The 19872-nt window shown below is 36.8% G+C and overlaps 1 protein-coding gene across 11 annotated transcripts in view; it reads right to left on the bottom strand.

Moving 5' to 3' along the window:
• Positions 1-5166: 5166 nt before the first annotated feature.
• The window catches only part of RC3H1 (ring finger and CCCH-type domains 1), a 54173-nt gene continuing 39467 nt past the window's right edge, over positions 5167-19872 (bottom strand). For 3 of the 11 annotated variants that reach the window (XM_081121355.1, XM_081121357.1, XM_081121356.1), the window contains exons 12-20: positions 19007-19374; positions 18399-18563; positions 13975-14130; positions 10946-11159; positions 10393-10483; positions 10142-10274; positions 8749-8898; positions 7714-7829; positions 5167-6592 (exon numbers count right to left, since the gene is read on the bottom strand). In XM_081121355.1, the coding sequence (XP_080977481.1) occupies positions 6442-6592; positions 7714-7829; positions 8749-8898; positions 10142-10274; positions 10393-10483; positions 10946-11159; positions 13975-14130; positions 18399-18563; positions 19007-19374 (1544 nt within the window). In that variant the 3' untranslated portion in view covers positions 5167-6441. Of the gene's footprint in view, positions 6593-7713; positions 7830-8748; positions 8926-10141; positions 10275-10392; positions 10484-10945; positions 11160-13974; positions 14131-18398; positions 18564-19006; positions 19375-19743; positions 19840-19872 lie in introns of all 11 variants that reach the window. The other 8 variants (XM_081121351.1, XM_081121352.1, XM_081121350.1 and 5 more) reach the window with 5 other exon arrangements.

Here is a 19872-nt window from a genome sequence, read left to right on the forward strand (position 1 = left end):
CATTCATAATCTGACTCAAATCTCATGGGCTCCTTTATTAACCTAGATTATTTTGTCTTGTTAAATATACCTCTGCAGGGCACAGTCACATACAATCAATACGATTGGTAAATTACACAAGCTCTATCCCAAGCAAGTATGCATCAATGTTAAAAAGTTATTTTTTTTAAAAAAAACACACAAAGTAAAACAAAATAAAATCCACCCAAAAAGGTGAGAATGACTGCAGAATGTCTCGGGGAGACTGGTATGAGCCTAAAGACCAAATTGACCATAGTCAGGGGAAAAGGGCAGCGGGGGTGACAAGGAAGAGACCACACCCAAGAGGAATCTCACAACTGGAAAATGTTTAAGTGGGTGAGAGATTTTCTTCATTATCTTAATCCACTTTTCCACTGTTCTTGTCCCAAAAAGTCATAGATTCATCATAAAGTAAGGTAATGAGGTCCAATGAATAAAATGAAGAAGAGAAGTTTTTCCCCCCCTCAAGTTCCTTTCATTCCCAGAAGGTGGGAAGAGAAGGGGACAGGAGACAATGAAAACTCAGCCAATACACCTGAAACAAGCAGTTCTCAGGGCAGTGTATGAGTTGAACAGAGGATGTGAAAATAACAAAAGCTTAAATTGCCTTCAAATTAGAGGAATATTTTACAGGGTGGTTCAGATATTATACTAATAAATGATTTTTTTAAATCAGGCAAAACAAAACCACCACCAGACAACCAATTATCCACCCAACAGTTTGTTTCCACCCTTTTCTTGACTCTTTCATGTACCAGCTGGGGTGGGGTAGGGGCTACCTGACAGTTTCCAGTTATAAGATGACTCTCTGGAGTGTACAATCTAGAATGGATGCCAAAGACTTGTGAGCTCTGTCTACTTAGAGTTAAAAACAAAACAAAGCAAAACAAAACAAAACAAAAACCCTAACCAACCAGAAACAGTGAGACCTCAATACAAGAAAATAACTCACCTTATGTAGTATATAATATACTAAACTCCACAGGATTTTGTTTTTCTAAATATACATTTTTGGACACAATATTGTCTTGAGGTTTAAGTTCTCTCTCTTGGGTTATTGTGCCTATTTTCTTGTGAAAATAAAGGTTTTACTCTAGGGATGTTTTGCTCAGGAATAAAGTTTAGGGGAGATTCAGTGTTCGGCTGAAAGTTCAGAGGCTCTGAAAACAAAGATTCCAGTGGTGGGTAAGTCCCTATATCACAGTAGGATTTCAAAATTCCCTTTACCCACTTGGTTCAGTGCAGTATTGAAAATCCACCTACTGGGAACAGTTATTAGATGGGGTTCCTTCCTCCTGGTGGTGGCAGTTTCCTATTCTTAACATTACAGGCTAGATTACTTATCAATTAGACTCTATTACATGTGAAATATCTTTAGCAGTCAAAGAAATCTTAAAAAACAAATCTTAAGTTGGTATTTACTATAATTAACAGTACCTTTTGACAAAAACGGCTTTCTTTTTCAAGTGGCTCAGAAAAGTTGAAGAGTTAAAAAAAATATTAACTGCAACCCACCTACAACTCCCAATAAGTCATTTCAGCAGGAAAATTTCATAAAGCTGAGCTAAAGCAACAAATAAATATAAAATCACAGCTGTCCAAGGTAGAGAGACTGTGGGCTGGCAAACAGGCACCTGGATAAAACGACAACAGTAGCAGACTGCTTGCTTGTCCAATCCCTAATGTTGAAAGTGACTGTTTAGAGCTCTAATTTTTATCTACAAGGACAGGCAGATTTTTCAGGAAGAGAACACTATACCAAATAAAAAATAGAACTGGACTCTTTTAAGGTAAAAATCTAAGCAAACACTGCAGTTAATTTCCAGGCAGGTTATTAATTTCTCCTAAAAAGTAACGGGGCCTTTCCTTTTAATAAAATATAAAGCATTACAGGTGCTTTTTACAGATAGATTTTTATATATGAAACCTTTACTCAATTCTTAAAAAAGAGCAAAAAGAAAGTGGAAGAAAGATGGTAAGACCTCCACCAATCTTCATTTGTATACAAGTAATAGCAACCAAATACTCTTTAGTGAAAAGAACCTATTTTTCTCTTAATCTGAATAAAATCTGACATACACAGCCTGTAGTTAACTATTTCTCACCAGTCCCATGACTTGACCATAGTGATAGGAAACTGTTCTTTAGGCACAAGTAAAAAAACAAAAACACACAAGATGCTATCATGACAAGACAGTCTCAAAAAAGGGAGAAAGAGACCGCTTACACATAATATTGTACAAGATGATATTCCCTGATGAAAGAGAAACTGATGAATTTTCATTACTTTTACATTTTATAAGGCCAGCTAACTTTATCAGTTAACTTAGATAAGTCTACTTACACAGTACAATCAACTCACAAATACTGAAAGGTTTCACAATCAAAATGGCTACTTCCCCCAAACCAAAACAGAGTAAAGCACAAGTCTTTGGCTCTCCTTTAAAAAAGAAAAAAGAAAAAAACAGCAGGTTACCATTCTGAACCAGACCTTTGTTTGCCTACCAGTAGGGCAAATACCACATTTGTGCATCACTGAGTAATAACACCATTAGAAAAGGCAACTTCACAGAAGTTATTGGCTAAGCGAATTCATTTGAATGCTCTGTTTTGAGGCAGCAAACTGTCACTGTTGCAGATTGGGGAGGGCAGTGGGTAAATCAAGGGCAATTTGCAAGATAGAAAAGGGCCAGGAAACAAAAAAAAGGGAGAGAGAGAAAAACAACTTTGAGCTCCAACCCTGAAGACCTATGGAAAGTCTGATGAAGTTATACAAAGTGTAACTTTCTAGGTAGCAAATGAGAATCATACCAATTTTGTGTCTTTTAGGCAAAAGAAGAAATACATGAACAGTGAGAAGGCAAGGGAAACGGATGAGGAAGGGACTCAGCCACATTAATGCTGTACCAGGTAAGTTGTATACATTCTGAGTAGTTGAATATTTGTAGCTGGCATTAGAAATAGTGTCTTATCATTTGAGTAATATTAATATAAACCTATGCTATAACTAATTTTTTATTAGAAAAGTAATAAGGAATGGCTCTTTGGTCAAGTTAGCTTCTGTAAATTAGCCAAGACAAGAAAATAGGGCAGCTACTGGACTTACCTTGTAACAGTATCTATCAGTAAGGCAAAAGAACTACATGTAAGAAACAGAATCTAGACATCTTATTGTCAGTTCTTCTACACTGTGCCAGAGACCCCGTGAACAAATATGTCATAGTACTTTTATATTCCAGCTATAATAAAATCCTGGTTTTACCTAAACAAGAGTGAACATGTGATTATTCCCACCCTGGCCCTCTCAGAATTGTTCATGTTCATCTGAGATGTCTGACCGAGTCTTGCTTTTGAATTCGGTGAAAGCAAATAGTCACCTTAAAGAGAAATTAATATTTTAATAAGTAGAAAGCATAAAAACTGTATTTCCGTATTTCCCATATGACCGGTTTACCCTCTTAACTGTTTTTAATGGCATAAAATTTAAAAGCTAGAAAAATCAATGCCTTTCACAGATTTTTGACAAAAAAGGCAGTTAAAGAGTTAAGTACTTTTGCCAAAACAGGCCACTTCCTCTTACAGGCTCATCGTATCATAACATATATCACAGAAAAATGGAAAAGGGAAAAAGAACCCCAAACTTCGGAGACTTTATCCTAAAACTGCTTGTGAGCACTAGGAAAGTTGTAAGAGTACCCAAGAAGGAAGGCAGAATGACCTATTTAAGGTGGGCAGGTTACGGGCACATGGACAGTACCCTATTCCCCTGCCTTTCCACACAGCCAGCTTTCCTTAAAAGCATGGGGCCTTAGAGAGGTACAGCGAGAATTAAGGCTACAATTTCAGAGATCTCCCTACCCTCCAAATAAAAATAACTAAAAAAGTAAAAGAAACTATTTTAAATCAATTCAAAACAGTGGCTTTCCTGGTTTTATTCAGAAAAGGAACACTATATAAGTTAATCCCTGTTCCTGAGTAGTTTTGAAAATCAAAATGGTGAAAGCAAGAAAGAGTGCATTTGAAGGGCACAAGAGTAACAGAAGTTATTAGGGCTACAATATAGACCCAATGGAATTTTACTTTTATTCTGAACTTTAACAAAATCAGTATCCCTAAGTTTCCTTCTAATACCAGAATCATTTTGAGCTCCAAATTGAACCAACTGCTTCTAAAATTTAGGAATCACCTAACATGTCCAAAGGAGAAGTAAGATCTGCCCAACTCTGCCTACAGAAGGTTGCAGGCCAAGAATGTTGCCTTTTACGGTTATACAGAGAAATGAAAACTCTTACTCTGTCAGACACACACAGTTTCTCTCCTTCTCCCCCAAAACTTAGAGTAAATATAAGAGGGTTTTAAGCAAAACCAAAAAAGCACAAAAGCAAGTATATTAACAAAACAGAAAAATATGGACTTCAAATGGAAAAAAAAATGCCTTATCTTCATTCAGTGCTTCTACCTCCCAATCAGTCATTTTATCGCAACAGCTGCGCTCATGCGAAATAATCCTTAAAACATACCCAATATATATACAGATATAGCTATGTATATATGTATATATATAATATATATAAATTTTTATTTAAATAAAAAAGAAAGCTCGAATCCCAAGCCAATATGTGTATATCAAATCCTTGACCAGCCAGGTCTGTAGGGCATAATCAAATTCAATGTGAAATAGTATATAAACACGGTGCCTTGACTGGGCAAATTAAATAATCGCTACTCAAAAGAGTGTTCTGTTTGGACTCTCCTACTGGTAGGCAACTGCAGGACTGTATTACCCTCCCCCCTCCCCCAATCTGATTCACTTAACAGTATGATGGACACAGAGCTTAGACTGAGGCTGTTATGACCTCAGCAGGAGTTCTGGGTTAAGAAAATAAGAAACAAGAAAAATACAGACTCTTGCTTTTACCCAACCAAAGCAATGCAGTAACTTATTACATAACCAGTGCTTTCTGTTTTAGAAGTATAATCCAGAAAGGGAAATTTTACAAAACAGGCAAACAGAGGGATGGGGAGGGCGACTATACCCAATAATCCACACCCAACATGTTTTATAGGGTCTTAGTTCAGTACAGACATGGGCCATCAGAATATGTGCAGCAAAACTAAATAATCAAAATTCTTCTTTTTTCTTTTCAATGTTTTCATGAAGAATCTTTTCAGTATTATAAAGCCAAGTCTATGGAAATTAACTTCTAGGTACTTACTGCCTACTTGTTCTAATGATTCTGAACAGCCACAACTGGTCAATTCACAAACTACCCTCAGGATCCAGGAAAATCTCTGAAAGCCAGGAGCGCCAGTATATAGGGATTTTACTTTGTACTTTTGGGTTTTAAGGGTAAAACACAAGCATCCAGTGAAATAATGTGGCTCTGTTCATTTTAAGTTCAAATCAAGTGTTGCAGTTTTAAAACATGGTTGATTGTGCTGTTTTGGTTTTTTTAACATTCTCTGATTTCAAAGTTCAATTTGGAAAAGCACTGATCCAAATTTCCAACCATCAGTTCAACGTAGGTCATACACTAACGATGTATTTCCAGTGCTGATAAATTACAGTTCATTCTTAAAATAATATCCATTTAAATCCAACCAACAATCTAAGACACTGGCACGCTTTCTGATCACATTAAGAGAATGAAAAGGACCCATAACATGGACCTGAGGACTTCAAAAATTTATTGTCTGGCAATTATCTCTGAAAAGTTAAAAACAAAAATAAGAAATAAAACCCCCCTAAACAACAAAAAAAGTTTAAATGACATAGGAAAACATACCTAACGCATGAAGATAGTGACCCAGAGAGGAAAGGGTAATCATGGCTTCCAAATGACAGCTCTCAGAAACCTTGGTTTGCTGCACATTTTCTAATAACTGGTCTGTTACTGTCTTTTTGTTTGTCAAGCACCACACAATTCTCAGAAAAGCCGGTGCTTTTTGTCTGTTTTAATTTACGGGGTTGTGAGAGTGGGAAAGGATTGAGGAGAAGGAATTATACACTGGGTATGTAATAATACCAAAATACAAGAAAAACCTACTTCATTAAGATCATACAATTAATCAAACAGAGTGTATATATAATATCTTCTTTTTTTTAAAGCCCTGGATCCAAGGCGTCCAAAGTTATTAAAATAAAGTTCATTCACAGAACAAAAACAAATTTAATCTGAATTGCTTGCAGATACTGCTAATTTCCTTTTTCTTTTTCTTTTTTTTAAATTAAAAAATGCATTAATGTGATCTATGTGCAGGGTTTGTTTTTAGTAGTGGTGTTTGTGCACATTGCCTCCGGTGCTCTTCCTGGACTTCTCTGACCACTCTCAGAGAAGAAGTTAAGAGGTTACTGTTCTTCTACCCCTATGCCCCACAAATTGATTTGGAGCAGAAGATAAAAGTACGACTCCTCAGTTTTTAGGGAGCAGAAGTGGGAGTAACTCCTGATCTCTGGGAATCGTTGTTGTCTCCTCCTCCCTCAGGGTCCTCTGACAGGTTCAGAGAGCTGGTCTTGTTGGACAGGAGGCTGATATTCTCTTGTGTCAAGGCTGATCCATTCGGTACATCACTGTTAACAAAAAAAAAAAAAGGAGTTAGAATTTTTAAAAAGGAGATAAATGATTATTTAGTAGAATAAAATCAACAGGGCTATTCTTTCAGCAGTATGGAGACTGTATAAGTGGCTTTCATACTTTAATTTACAGCTCTATATCCATGCTTTGGCAAAGAGGTTGGCAAACTAAGGCTAGCTGCTGCCAGTTTTTGTACGTAAAGTTTTATTGGAACACAGCCTCCCCATTTGTTTACATGTTGTCTATGGCTGCTTTCACTACAATGGCAGAACTGAGAGTTTTGACAGAGACTGTAAAACACATAATTTTAAATATTCACAATATGGCCTTTAAGAAAAATAATGCATGAATTTAAATAGCAATAGGGCATTAGCAGTTATTGTTATATATTAACAGGAAGGCAACACAGGACTATGTATCAAAAGTCTCAAAATGTGGGAAGGAAATACTTAAAGATGTACAAAGAATTAACTTCAACATCATTTACTGCAGGGTGGTTCATGATATCTGACAGGTATCCTTTCAGACCTGTAGAAGAATTATTAGATGATATGGGATAGGCCAAATTAAAAACCAGGGGGATGGAGTGACGGGTGGGTTTTGAAACACGCTAAATTCCTTTCAAACACTTTAAAAAGACCGGAAAAGTATACATCAAAATGTAAACATTGGTTTCAAATAAATTAAAAAACAAGGGGAAGCCCAACCAGTGTGGCTCAGTGGTTGAGCATTGACCCATGAACCAAGAGGTCACCAGATTGATTCCTGTTCAAGGCACATGCTCGGATTTTGGGCTTGTTATCCAGTAGGGGGTGTGTAGGAGGCAGCCAATCAATGTTTCTCTCTCTCTATCCCTCTCTCTTCCTCTTTCTCTAATTAAAAAAAAGGGGGGCTGGGGGGAGAAGGAAACATAACCAGAAAATTTCCATTAGGTCTTAACAGATAATCCAATCTTGGATCTGTTCTAAAATAAAATTTTAAACTCCTAAATTTATGTAAAAATATTCTTTTCTCAATGTATAGAGAATAATGATATTTCAAAAATCAAATCACATTTCTAAGGGTAATTCTATCATGCCTGGGTAATACACGCCTACGAAAATGTCCCTTTCTTTACCTGAATGCCAATGTAAGGTCCTCAGATGGAACCTTCCTTTGCGGCTCCGGTTGTCCATTTTCTGCTTGCTTACTTGTATTCAATTTGCTTTTTGTATCAATAGAGCACTGGTTCTCCTTTGAAAAGAAGGAAAAAAGTTCAATTAGCTTCTATTTAACGGGGCTAATGGGAGAGAGACCAAACACAGATAATACAAACTGATGATCCAAAAATCATTTAGTTTTATAAAATGACTAGAGAAATAGGCAGGCTAAAAGAGACATACACAAAAATACAATCGAGTACAAGCCACTCGCTCACTATCCAAGCTGGACGTTACTGCCTCAACTTAACGTGGAAATAACATAAACGAGGGCTTAAGAGAAAGCAAGCCAAATATAATATCTATGTATAATCTACTTAATTAAGCAGAAAAACTGCCCCATTTATTTGCTTAGAAAAATGCGAAAACTACACAACAAAAAAGTCAGTTACATGCAACCAGGGGGAATGGTTCAGTCCCTTAAGATTCAAAACTTACTGAAATGAATGTTAGTGCACTCTGAAGCAAACCCTAAGCACATTCATGGATACAGTTCCACAAGAAAAAATGTGTAGACTGCAACTTACAACAAAAGCCAAATCATCAAATCATCAATAACTTAAGGGCTATGAAAACTAGAATGCTATTTGGTAACACTTCTTTATATAACATGATGGTATTGGCAAAATCATAAGCACCACACCCCCACCGCTTCCCTAATCAGTATGTTTAACAGAAATGTAATAACTTTCAATTAACTACCTTGTTTCCCTTAAAAATTTTTTGTAATGCAGAATCCTAAGACAAAGAACACTCTCATATCAAAAGGGAATGAGGAGAGGAATGATACAATAGGATGGATGCCCATGTTCGTGAGACTTAGTCACTGGAGTGCTTTGGGGTGATGATTCTATAGTTCTGGATGATTCTAGAACTCTAGAGCCATGAGTTCTGTGACACAACTACATACAAGTTTTCCTTTCACCTTCTCTCTCTTTTCCCACAACACTCACCATACTCAGTTCCCGGGTTCTCTTCCCGATTTCCCTTTCCACCTGGTGCAGTTCCAAGCTCAACTGCTCACTTGAGATCATTCCAGGCCATTTTGGAGGTGGTGGTGGTGGTGGTGGCTGTGACTGGCCTGCCAGGCTGTTCGCCTCCCTCTGCAACACCAGCCTGTTACTAACAGCCTAGTGCATGAAGCCAAGCACATACACAACTCAACACATTTCACACCATGCACAGAATGGCCAGGCCTGATTCCAGACCATAGCCATAAGCAGCTTGTCACTCAGGTATTTGCAATAAAAATGATGCAACTGTAAGGTACTGTCCCCTTCTCTGAGTACCATTTGAAAAGAAAAAAATAGGGGATTTAAATTTAGTAAATAGTAATTTGATCTTAGGTATAAGTTGCTCTTAGAGAAGTCAACATTAAATGTACATTCTCCCCCTCATTTATTGAATTTTTCTCTGAAGTAAATCCTACAATTTATTTCAATGAAACCTCATGAATGGCTAGGACCTTTAACCACAGTTGAGTTAGATACGTGGCAAGCTGCCAAATGATGCTGATATTCTTTTGGGACAGAAAATGAGTCTAGAAATTTCAACCAAAACAGAATCATAAATTAGCAGCAACACTGAATTTGGAGTTTGAAGACCTGGGCTCATGTTTCAACCTCTATAAAACTAATAAACTTCAACCAAAAGAGAGGAATAACAACATCTGCCTAACCTACTTGTCAGGGACATTTTAAAAACTAAATAACATGTAATAATTACCTATAAACTAAAAGAACTGTATTAATGAAGGTGCTACTTTTATACAGAGGCTATTTTTTAAAGTCAAAGATCTAAGCTTCTATTTTTTTAAAGATGTATAAATAAATGCTGGGAATTAAAGGATATAAGACAAATTTTAAAAAGTTAAAGAAGCCTGGCCGGGAGTGGCTCAGCGGTTGAGCGTTGACCTAGGATCCAGGAGATCGGGGTTCGATTCCTGGTCAGGGCACATGCCCGGGTTGTGGGCTCGATCAATGACTCTCTCATCATTGATGTTTCTGTCTCTCTCCCTCCCTCTCCCTTCCTCTCTGAAATCAATAAAGATATATTAAAAAAAAAAAAAAAAGTTAAAGAAATATGAGACATTAAAAACCAATTTTAAACTAAAGCACATGTTGATAAACACCTAATGGGAAAATGTAGATAACCTCTCTTCTATTCTCAGGTAATAAAATTCTAAGTTTCGCACCGTCCTAGAACTAAACTCTAAGTACTTCAATTCTTTTAAGAATGGACACCTATATAACTCTTAAAAAGTAGTACCTCGAAAGACCCTCCTTTCAAAATCTCTTTGAGCACTCTTCAAAAACTGTAATAAAATAAATATCTATAGGCTGGTACCTCTAGTCCACGGAGCTGGGTCTGTTGGCTAATCTGATGGTTTAGTTGCTGCAATTCTAGTCGCAGCTGTTCCCTGTCAGCAGATGGAAGGGTTTTGCCATGACTGCCCACTTCTGACATGGATATTCTCTCCCTTTGGTGGGAAAAAAAGCATGGAATTAAATTTTTATTTTTAAAAAAATACCAGAAAAACAAAATAAGAGAAGTTGAATAATTGTAAAGGGTTGTAAAGTAAAAAGAATGACACATACCTCTCACTGAAGTGTCCCTGAGAAGGTATGTTTTGATGAGGTGAGTAGGGAGACCCTCCCCAGCCACCGTGGGTTCCATATGGACTGTAATCTGTAAGAGAGTAACTCACTGTAATGCAACACAATCCACAGATTTGATTCTCCTAGGGCAGCATGGTCTAAAAGGCACGGGTGTGGTGTGTACACAGCTATCTGGAAGATGTCTCCCAGTATAGTAACCGGGCACTGATGTGTTTTTCTCCCCGATGAAACATCAGTCTTTGTGATTTTTTTCTTTTGTTTGAATTTTTTTAAAAATGAGGATGTATTATTTTAATAAAAAGCAATAAAGCTATTAAAAAGTAGGCAATCTTTATATAGACACATTTAATTTTAGTTTGTACCCCTAGAATTGCCTGTGTTATAATTACCTTTCTACAGGAATAATTCCATGGAAAGTCTAAAGATGACCGTCTTGAAAGATGGAAAAGTGCTGACAGTAAATGGGTAGTAGGGAGGGTACTGGGGTCATGTCTATGAATCCTCTAGTTGAGCTTACCCCTGAGATTCTTACCTGAAATGTTAATAGATTTTGTGGGAGCTCCCTGAGGTGCCATAGCCTGCATTGGGCCAGCACCCTGATATATTGTTTTGGAAGTTCGAGAGATGGCACCAAACCGAGATACTGTTGGTCGGTCTCCAAATGGGATGAGGTCATCATCACTGGTTTCTGTGGTTCTTCTCTGATGATCCAACCGCTGGTCTCTCATTCCTTTACTCTCCACATTCTGATAAGTAAAATGAGAAATCCACCCCACAGTTAGGTCTCTAATATAATTTCCTCTAGCTCTATAGCCAGATTGAAAAAGAGTATAATGTTCTTACTGGTAAGACTAAAATCATTAGTTGCCTTTGGCTGTCATATAAGACATCACTTTTTAAACCTCTGACCATTCCACAGTAAGAAATATAGTTTACATCATGACCCAGCCCATATATACATTCAAATATAATTTCATGACAAATACCCTTACTATATGAAATGTACTCTTGTATTTATATTTTTATTCTAATTCATTTCTTTTTTTAATATATTTTTTTATTCATTTCAGAGTGAGGAAGGGAGAGGGAAAGATAGAAACATCAATGATGAGAGAGAATCATCGATCAGCTGCCTCCTGTACTCCCCCTGCTGGGGATCGAGCCCACAACCCAGGCATGTGCCCTGCCTGGGAACTGAAATGAACCATGGCCTCCTGGTTCATAGGTCAATGCTCAGCGACACAGGCCGGGCTCTAATTCATTTCTTTAAAGAAAGGCTCATCATGACCCAATCAGTTAATTTCAAAACTCAATAGTTAGAAACACATTGTTTGAAAAATATAAGTGCCAACACAGGTTTTTCAGAGGGATTCCAGTCAGAAAGAAATAAGTACCAAAATAAACAGAAGTAGAAATCTAATTCCAGACCCTTGCTACTCAAAGTATATAGTGTGGAGACCAGCAGCAACAGCATTGTTTGGGAAGTCATTAGAAAAGTACTCTCAGGTCCCACCCCAATCTCACTCAACTTGAACCTGCATTTTAACAGATTTGTAGGTAATTTATGTGGACATTCATATCTGAGAGACACTGTGCTAGACTTCTTTCACCCATTTAGGAGATTTTCAATTATATCCAGGTTAGGTTTGCAAACCTTTTTATTATTTACTGATTTAAGAAAATGAGTTTTGCCCAGCTGGCATGGCTCAGTGGTTGAGCATCAACCCATGAACCTGAAGGTCATGGTTTGATTCCTGGTCAGGGCACATGCCCACATTGTGGGCTCCATCCCCAGTAGGGGGCATGCAGGCAGTAGCCAATCAATGATTCTCTCTCATCACTGATGTTTCTATCTCTCCCTCTCCTTTCCTCTCTCTGAAATCAATAAAAACATATATTTTAAAAAATGAGTTTTATTTTGCTAATATTTGTTACTTTAATATAATAACCATTTCTAAAAGCCAGGTACAAAGCAAGGGTTCCTGTTTATCTCTACCTCCTCATTTCATTCCTGTTCTTAGACAGGCTGTTTTCTATGGCCTAAAAACATGTCCCTAATCCCACCATAGAAAAACAAGAAGTTCGCCCGGCCGGGCATGGCTCAGCGGTTGAGCGTCGACATAGGATCCAGGCTATCAGGGTTCGATTCCCGGTCAGGGCACATGCCCGGGTTGTGGGCTCGATCAATGACTCTCTCATTATTGCTGTTTCTGTCTCTCTCCCTCCCTCTCCTTTCCTCTCGCGGAAATCAATAAAGATATATTTAAAAAAAAAAAAACAAAAACAAAAAGTTCATTTTTGCTTCTTCCTCCTCTATACCCCTTTCTGTCTATTTGTCTGCCTCCCTCTTTCTCTCCCTCCTTTCCTCTCTCCCTCCCTCTGGCATCTAATTATATTTATGCTATACATATCACTTCATTCATTTATAGCAGTATTACCATCTAAGTCTTCCTTTTCTATTACCAAGAATTGGTTTTCTTTCAACCAACTGACAAGTATTTGTCTATGAAAGCCAATATAATAACCTAGAAAACCTCTGTTACAGTTAATAAGGGCAAATGTTTAACAATAGTCGAGGCATACCTTTCAACACAGCAATACCACTTCTAAGCATAATTTTCATGCATGTGCACAAGGAGACATACACAGAAATGTTCATTGTAGCAGAGTACATAATAGTAAAAGATTGAAAATAGCCTAAATATCCAACAGGAAAATAAATAATTCACATATATATTTATTGTAGGATTTCAGTTACCTAATGGTATCGGATAAAAGCAATGAAAATGAATGAACTTGAACTATAGGTATAAATTTGGATACATCTCAAAAGCACTGCTGAGTGAAAATGCAAACTAAAGTATATAAAATATACAAGGTATATAAACATGCAAAACAAAATTGTTTAGGAAGTATAAAATTATACATGAAATGATAATTTAGGGTAGAGGCTACCTCCAGGGAAGGAGGGAAGGGAAAATGAGATTCGCCAGGCAAATAAAGGAGGATTTAACTACTTTTGTAAAGTTTTATTTCTTTAAAAAATAAAGAAGCAATTAAGATAAAATAGTGGTATATTTTAAGCTTGGATACACTGATGTTACATTATTTTTTGTTAAAAAACAAAATAGCATAAGTGGCACATTTCAGTATACCACAGCTCACTTAAGGCTAAGTAGCTACAATTCTGACTCAGAAACTACTATTGTTCACTAGATTCAACTTTGTTGTTTAAACTTCAAAGTTGTAAAAGACTTATAATTTACTTGGACAAGAAATCAATGATCTTGATTAATTATGCAAAATAATTTAATTTTGGTTCTAAACTGCTAGCTGTGTAGAAATATAATAAATGTTCTTCTTTGTCTAGATAAGTATTAAAGTATTTTTATTTACACCTGAAAAAAACAAAGAAATAGTTTAAATATAATTCAATCGCATAGTATAGAATATGGCCTGAAACTCTTAAGCAAAGCTCAATTATGTGTCTGTACTGTAATAGGGGGTAATTTATTTTGTTATCTTGGCTTGTACTAATTATGGCTTAGTTATTACACATACCATCATTTCCACACTCCCTGCTGCCACAACATCTTTGGGTTTTGCATCTTTGGTTCCAATGTAGGAGCCGATGGTGTCACATGACCAGGGAGAGTACTGGCTATAGTCATTTCCTTTGTATTTCCCAGCTACCTTCAAGTCATGTTCATCCAATAACTACAGACAAGAAAAAAAGAAAGAAAATATAGGAAATGGGTCTATGAGTAACAACACAGAAAAAGCAGGGATTTCTTAGATCATGCTGAAACAACATAATGATGGCTATTTATCACAACAGATTTTTGCAGATTATAAAACAAGTGAGGAATGATGTTTAGACTTTACATTTTGTTAGCAGGTCAAAAAAGAAGTAAGTACCCCAGTGTCTTTCTAGGAATCAAACTAGGCATTTTGAGGTGTGATCATCCTCTCTGTCATTCAATGAAGTCAACAGGTAAGCAAGTACGTACCAAGCCCTCTAGTTTTGCTAAACCCTCCCTTCAATGTTTCTTTCAAGAACATTCCAGATAAACAAGGGCGTTAAAACTATTTTCAATGTTATTTATAGTGCATGTTCTACATAGTTATGTTCTATGTGGTAATAACTTTTACTGAAATCATTTTAACAGTATTAATTCCTATCTTGAAAAAATTCTGGTCCTGAGGCTAATTCAATGAAAAGGATAAGATGCCTAATTTTGTTTTCTCAAGATGAGTTCTGAAATTATGTAATAACAGAATAGCCATTGTAGGTCTAACATATTTTTACTAAAATTGTAACATTCGCGCTTGTGTAATGCTTTGCCGTTTTTAAAGTGCTTTTATGCACACTCTCTCTCTCATATGTTCCTCAAGTCCATGTGAGACAGCACAGGTGATCTTACCAGGGCTCCACCAGCCCAGGGAAGTGCTAGAACTATAACTTCAATGCTGCTTTTGCTTCATCACAGATACATAACTGATCCCTAAGGGCTACTGGTACACTTAAGTGGCTCTATATGCCCCTCCCCCCGCAATCTAAAACAATCTTCTATTTTCTGAGTCATCATTTTTGGTCTTCTGAGTGGCACAGGGTCTGCTGTTTCCAAATATCACTCATTTTCAACCACAACTCCTATTTCTATGGTTAATATGTCTTTTGCTTTTTTTTGTCCTACATCTATTTTAAAAACTCCGTCTCCTTTTTCATTTCTCCTCCACTTACAAACTTCATGTAGAACAGCTAGTTTTTTAGAGACGTGACCTACTAACAAGTACTTTTCTTCTGACCACAATGTATTTTGTGGCTATTAAAAAGAATGAGAAAAGTTTATATACTGACACAGAAAGACAAGCAGGATAATTAGTTAAGTGAACACAAAAATAACAAACAAAAAAATACAAAACACACACAGAACCTCAAGATATATTACTATATGATACTATTAAAAATGTTAGTTCACCCATAGAAAAGTTGAAGTACCTAATAAACTGACAGTGATATAAAAAAATGGGATTTTGGAGAAATTTGTTACGTATTTTTACAATATATAAAGTTACCACAACTCTATGTATGTTGTTTATGATCAGAACTGAAGTTTAAATACAGTTGAGCCATGAACAAGATTCTGAACTGTGTAGGTCCACTATACACAGTGTTTTTAATAAACATACAGTTGGCCCCGTATTCCCGGGTTTTGCATCCGTGGATACAGAGGGCCAAATCTATACATAGTTCTACACCATTTTATACAAGGGCCTTGAGCATCCGTGGATACTGATATGGGGTGTCTGCTGAAACCAATCCCCCACAGATATCGAGGGACAACTGTACAGTAGTAAAGATTTTAAGAAGTCAAAAATTACACTCGAATTTTTGACTTCACAGGGGTTGGCGCCCCTAACCCACATGTTGTTCAAGGGTATGTAGCTTTGTATGTCAGTAACTAGTTATTATTCACTGAATGCCTGCTATATGCCATATGCCTTGTCTCTTTAATCTTCACCATATCACTATGAGTAGGCTTGACTATACTTGATTTACAAATGGAGAAACCTGAGCCTCAGGGTTCAGGGAACCTAGGGAACTTAGAAAAGATCACACACTGAGTGACACAGCTAAACATCAAAGCTGTTTGATTCCAAAATTAGCTCCCTTTTCACAGTGTCATATTGCTGTCCATATTGCTTAAAAAACAGTATGGCATAACAAGGTTCTGGGATGTCTCTAATATACTGTTTTCAAAAAAAACCATGTAATGTTTATACTTTACAAGTAAAGTTCCATTAATAGATGTTATGACTTTACTAATTAATATACATTATTATGGATAATTCACCCAAAGTGTTTAGACAGGAAAGCTAGACACTGTAAACAACTTTTATTTAGTAGATCATTTTCAGACCCAAAAGGTTACTGTTTATTATATGTGACCTGATGGTTCCTTACATTTGCAACTGGAACACTGCTAAGAAAATCTATTTGATGTAAAAAACGTGTGTGTATACACACACACACACACACACACACACACACACACACACACACTAAACTCAGGCAGTATGTATAATCAACAAACCAAAATATGTAAGATCAACAAAGCAAAGAGCTGGTTTTTTGAAAAGACAAAGTTGGTAAGTCCCTAGCAAGACTGAAAAAAATTACCACTATCAGAAGTGGAAAAATGAATGCCACAATAGACCCTGTAGACATTAAAAAGATAACATTCATTCATGACGACCACTAGCAGTGTCCTGTAGAAATGGAAAGAAGATAACCCCCAATGTTACGGTTTATTGCCCTCTAGCACTTTAATCAGCTTGTTCTAGCAACCTATTTCAGCGTTCTTTTTTTCTGCCATTCACTACTATACTAACCTGTCCTATTCTTTGAATCAACTTTACTATCCTGCTACTTTCCTCATTATGTAAATAAATCTTTGACATATCTCACTTATAAAAATAGTATAAAACTAAGAAGAGGAGAATTTCATTAATTTGATAAAAGTTATCTACAAAAAAAAGCAAACATAATGATGAATTATTAAAAGCTTCAGTCACTAAAGACTGCAAATAAGTCAAGAATACGTGCTCTGATCCCTTGTACTGAATAACAAAACAACTCTGGAGGACCAGCTATCACAAGGCGAGAAAAAAAAAAGACATAAAGGTTGAAAAGAAAAAAGAGAAATGGTCACTACTCACTGAGGTTATGACTGTGTGCATAAAATATCCAAAAAAATCCAACAAATACTGAAATTAATAAGGAAATTTAGCAAGGCTGCTGAATATAAGTTTAATGAAAGATGTGCAAAAATGAAAACTATATGACACATGGCATAACGGAGAGAAATTAAAGATCCAAGTAAGAGGCGAGAAGACCATGCTCCTGGAGACTCAATAGTGACAAGATGTCAATTCTCCTGAAATGGATCTAAAGCAACGCTGTCTAATGGAAATATAATGAGACTCACATATCATTTAAAATTTTCTAGTAGCCACATTAAAAAAATAAAAAGAAACAGGTGAAATTCATTTTAATAACACATATTTTTAAAATTAATACATCCAGAGCATTACCACTTTAACAGAAATATATTAATGGGGTATTTTACTATTGGGGGTACTAAATCTTCAGACCCAGCATATATTTTATGCTTACAGCACATGTGAATTTAAAAAATATATATATCTTTATTGATTTCAGAGAGAGGAAAGGAGGGGGGGGAGAGAGAGAGATAGAAACATCAATGACGAGAGAGTCATTGATCGGCTGCCTAGCCCGCAAGCCGGACATGTGCCCTGACCGGGAATCGAACCCCGATCTCCTGGATCCTAGGTCGATGCTCAACCACTGAGCCATGCCCGGCTGGGCTGGACTAGCCACATTTTAAGCACTCATTAGCCACATGTGGCTAGTGGGTTACACACTAGCCAGCTCAGATCCACAGAGTCAATGTAATCCTAATACAAATTGCAGCAGATATTTTTGTGGACAACAGAATGCTGATTCTGAAATGTGTCTGAAAATTGCAAGGACCAAGAACAGCAAAGGTAACCATAAAGAAGAACAAAACTGAAAAATAAACATCACCAAATATTAAGATGTATTATAAAACTACACTAAGACAATGCGGTATTGGTGTAAGGACATAGAAATATGCATCCAGAAACATATCTAGTCACCTAACCATGACAAAGGTGACTGCAGGACCCTGGGGGAAAGGATGGTCTTCAATGAGACATCCTTTGGGGAGAAAAATTCACCTTAACACCTAACACACTAGAATACAAAAATCAATTCTAGACAGACTGTAGATCTAAATGGGAAATAAAATAGTAAACCTTTTAGAACAAAGGAAAATATTTTCATACCTTGAGAATAGGCAAAGACCACTTAAACAGGACATGAAAACCACACTGATAAGGAAAAAATGAATAACTGAGACTAAAAATGATGCACTTACATCCTCTTGGTGGAAGGTAGGAGGCAATGTTGGTGAAGGTGCAAAAGGAGGTGGAGAGATCACTTTCCGTTCCTCTAGTTGGGCCATTATTTCCTTTCGTCTTCGATGTAGCTCATCTAGACTAGGGTGCGGCTGGGGAGGAGGAAGCCGGCTATAAGGAGGCTCCTGAAAATGAAAAGGTTAGGAAAAACTGAAAAGAATTTCAAAACACATTAATTTATTTAGCACATATTTTAAATAAGCAGTAGCTTGTATACTCATCTTAACATTTGGAAATACCAAGACTTAAAGCAAAACAAAACCCCCCAAAATTCTCAGGATTTCCCAAAAAGCTAAATTTAAGTTTTGTTTTCTTGGCCAGACACCATAATTTCCAAATAGATCTAGGATTGTTAATAAAGCCATCTAAAGTTCAGGAACTAAGAACAGTTACTAGTGAGAGTGCAGTGAGAATTTTTCCCCTTTAATAGTTTAATTTAAAACAAAAACCTACCCAAATTATGACAAGATAAAAATAAAGGCACGCTTTCTTAAAAAACAACAAAAAAAGTCACTCTAAGCAATAAGTAAATTAAATCTATGTAATAATAAGAAAAACCCCAGCATACTCTGATGTACGAAGGTCTGATCTGAGTTGGATGAGGAGCCACTGGATAGTAACCCTCCACCTGTTGGTATCTTTCTCTGGATTCTGGTACATAGGATGGTACTGCTGCAGGTGGAATCTCAATGGGTATGGGGCTTTCTCGAAATATCTCCTCTCTTGCATAAGACTGAGCAGGGTATACTCGACGGCCATCATAGTGTGGTGGGTACATAGGTGGGTACTGTTGTGGCTGTGTGCCATATTGAGAGTTTACAACACGATCTTGGAGGTAGGGTGGGTAATGATCCAAATAGGGAGGACCGGGCTCAGGAGCAGATGGTGGAGGTCGGACAAAGCGGGACACACACTGTGGTGCAGTGTAGTACACACCTGTATGTTACAGAAGAGCAACCAGAGCAATAGTGAGCCAATCTAGTTTTCTATATAAGACTTTGTCTACTATAATATTTCAGCACTAGATAATTAACAATCCACTCATTTCTTTAGATGTTGCCCCCTCTGCTATATACTCAGGTTAGCTTTATGAAAAATAACATGTAAAAATTGTCCATAAAAGTTACTGGAAAAAAACTAATATAGAATCTACAATAGATTGGCTCTCTCAATTGTTTGACTTTCTTTCAGGTGTGCCTTAACACAATGCAAGCAATGAAAAACACACACAACTACATTTCCCTGAAGCTCAGGTTGCACAAATCACTCACTTGCATGAGAGTTCTGAATGTGCCACTGAGTTACCTGGAAGGAGATCTGGTGCAGACCTAGCAGCTACTGCATCCTCTAGAGTGGCTTCCCAATTTTCAGACTTCTGCCTCAAGTGATGTGATTCTGGAGCTAGCAGTTAAGGACAGAAGTTTCCAATTTTTA

This window comes from Miniopterus schreibersii (assembly GCF_964146895.1).
Source record: "Miniopterus schreibersii genome assembly, chromosome: 19".
Lineage (NCBI taxonomy): Eukaryota > Metazoa > Chordata > Mammalia > Chiroptera > Miniopteridae > Miniopterus > Miniopterus schreibersii.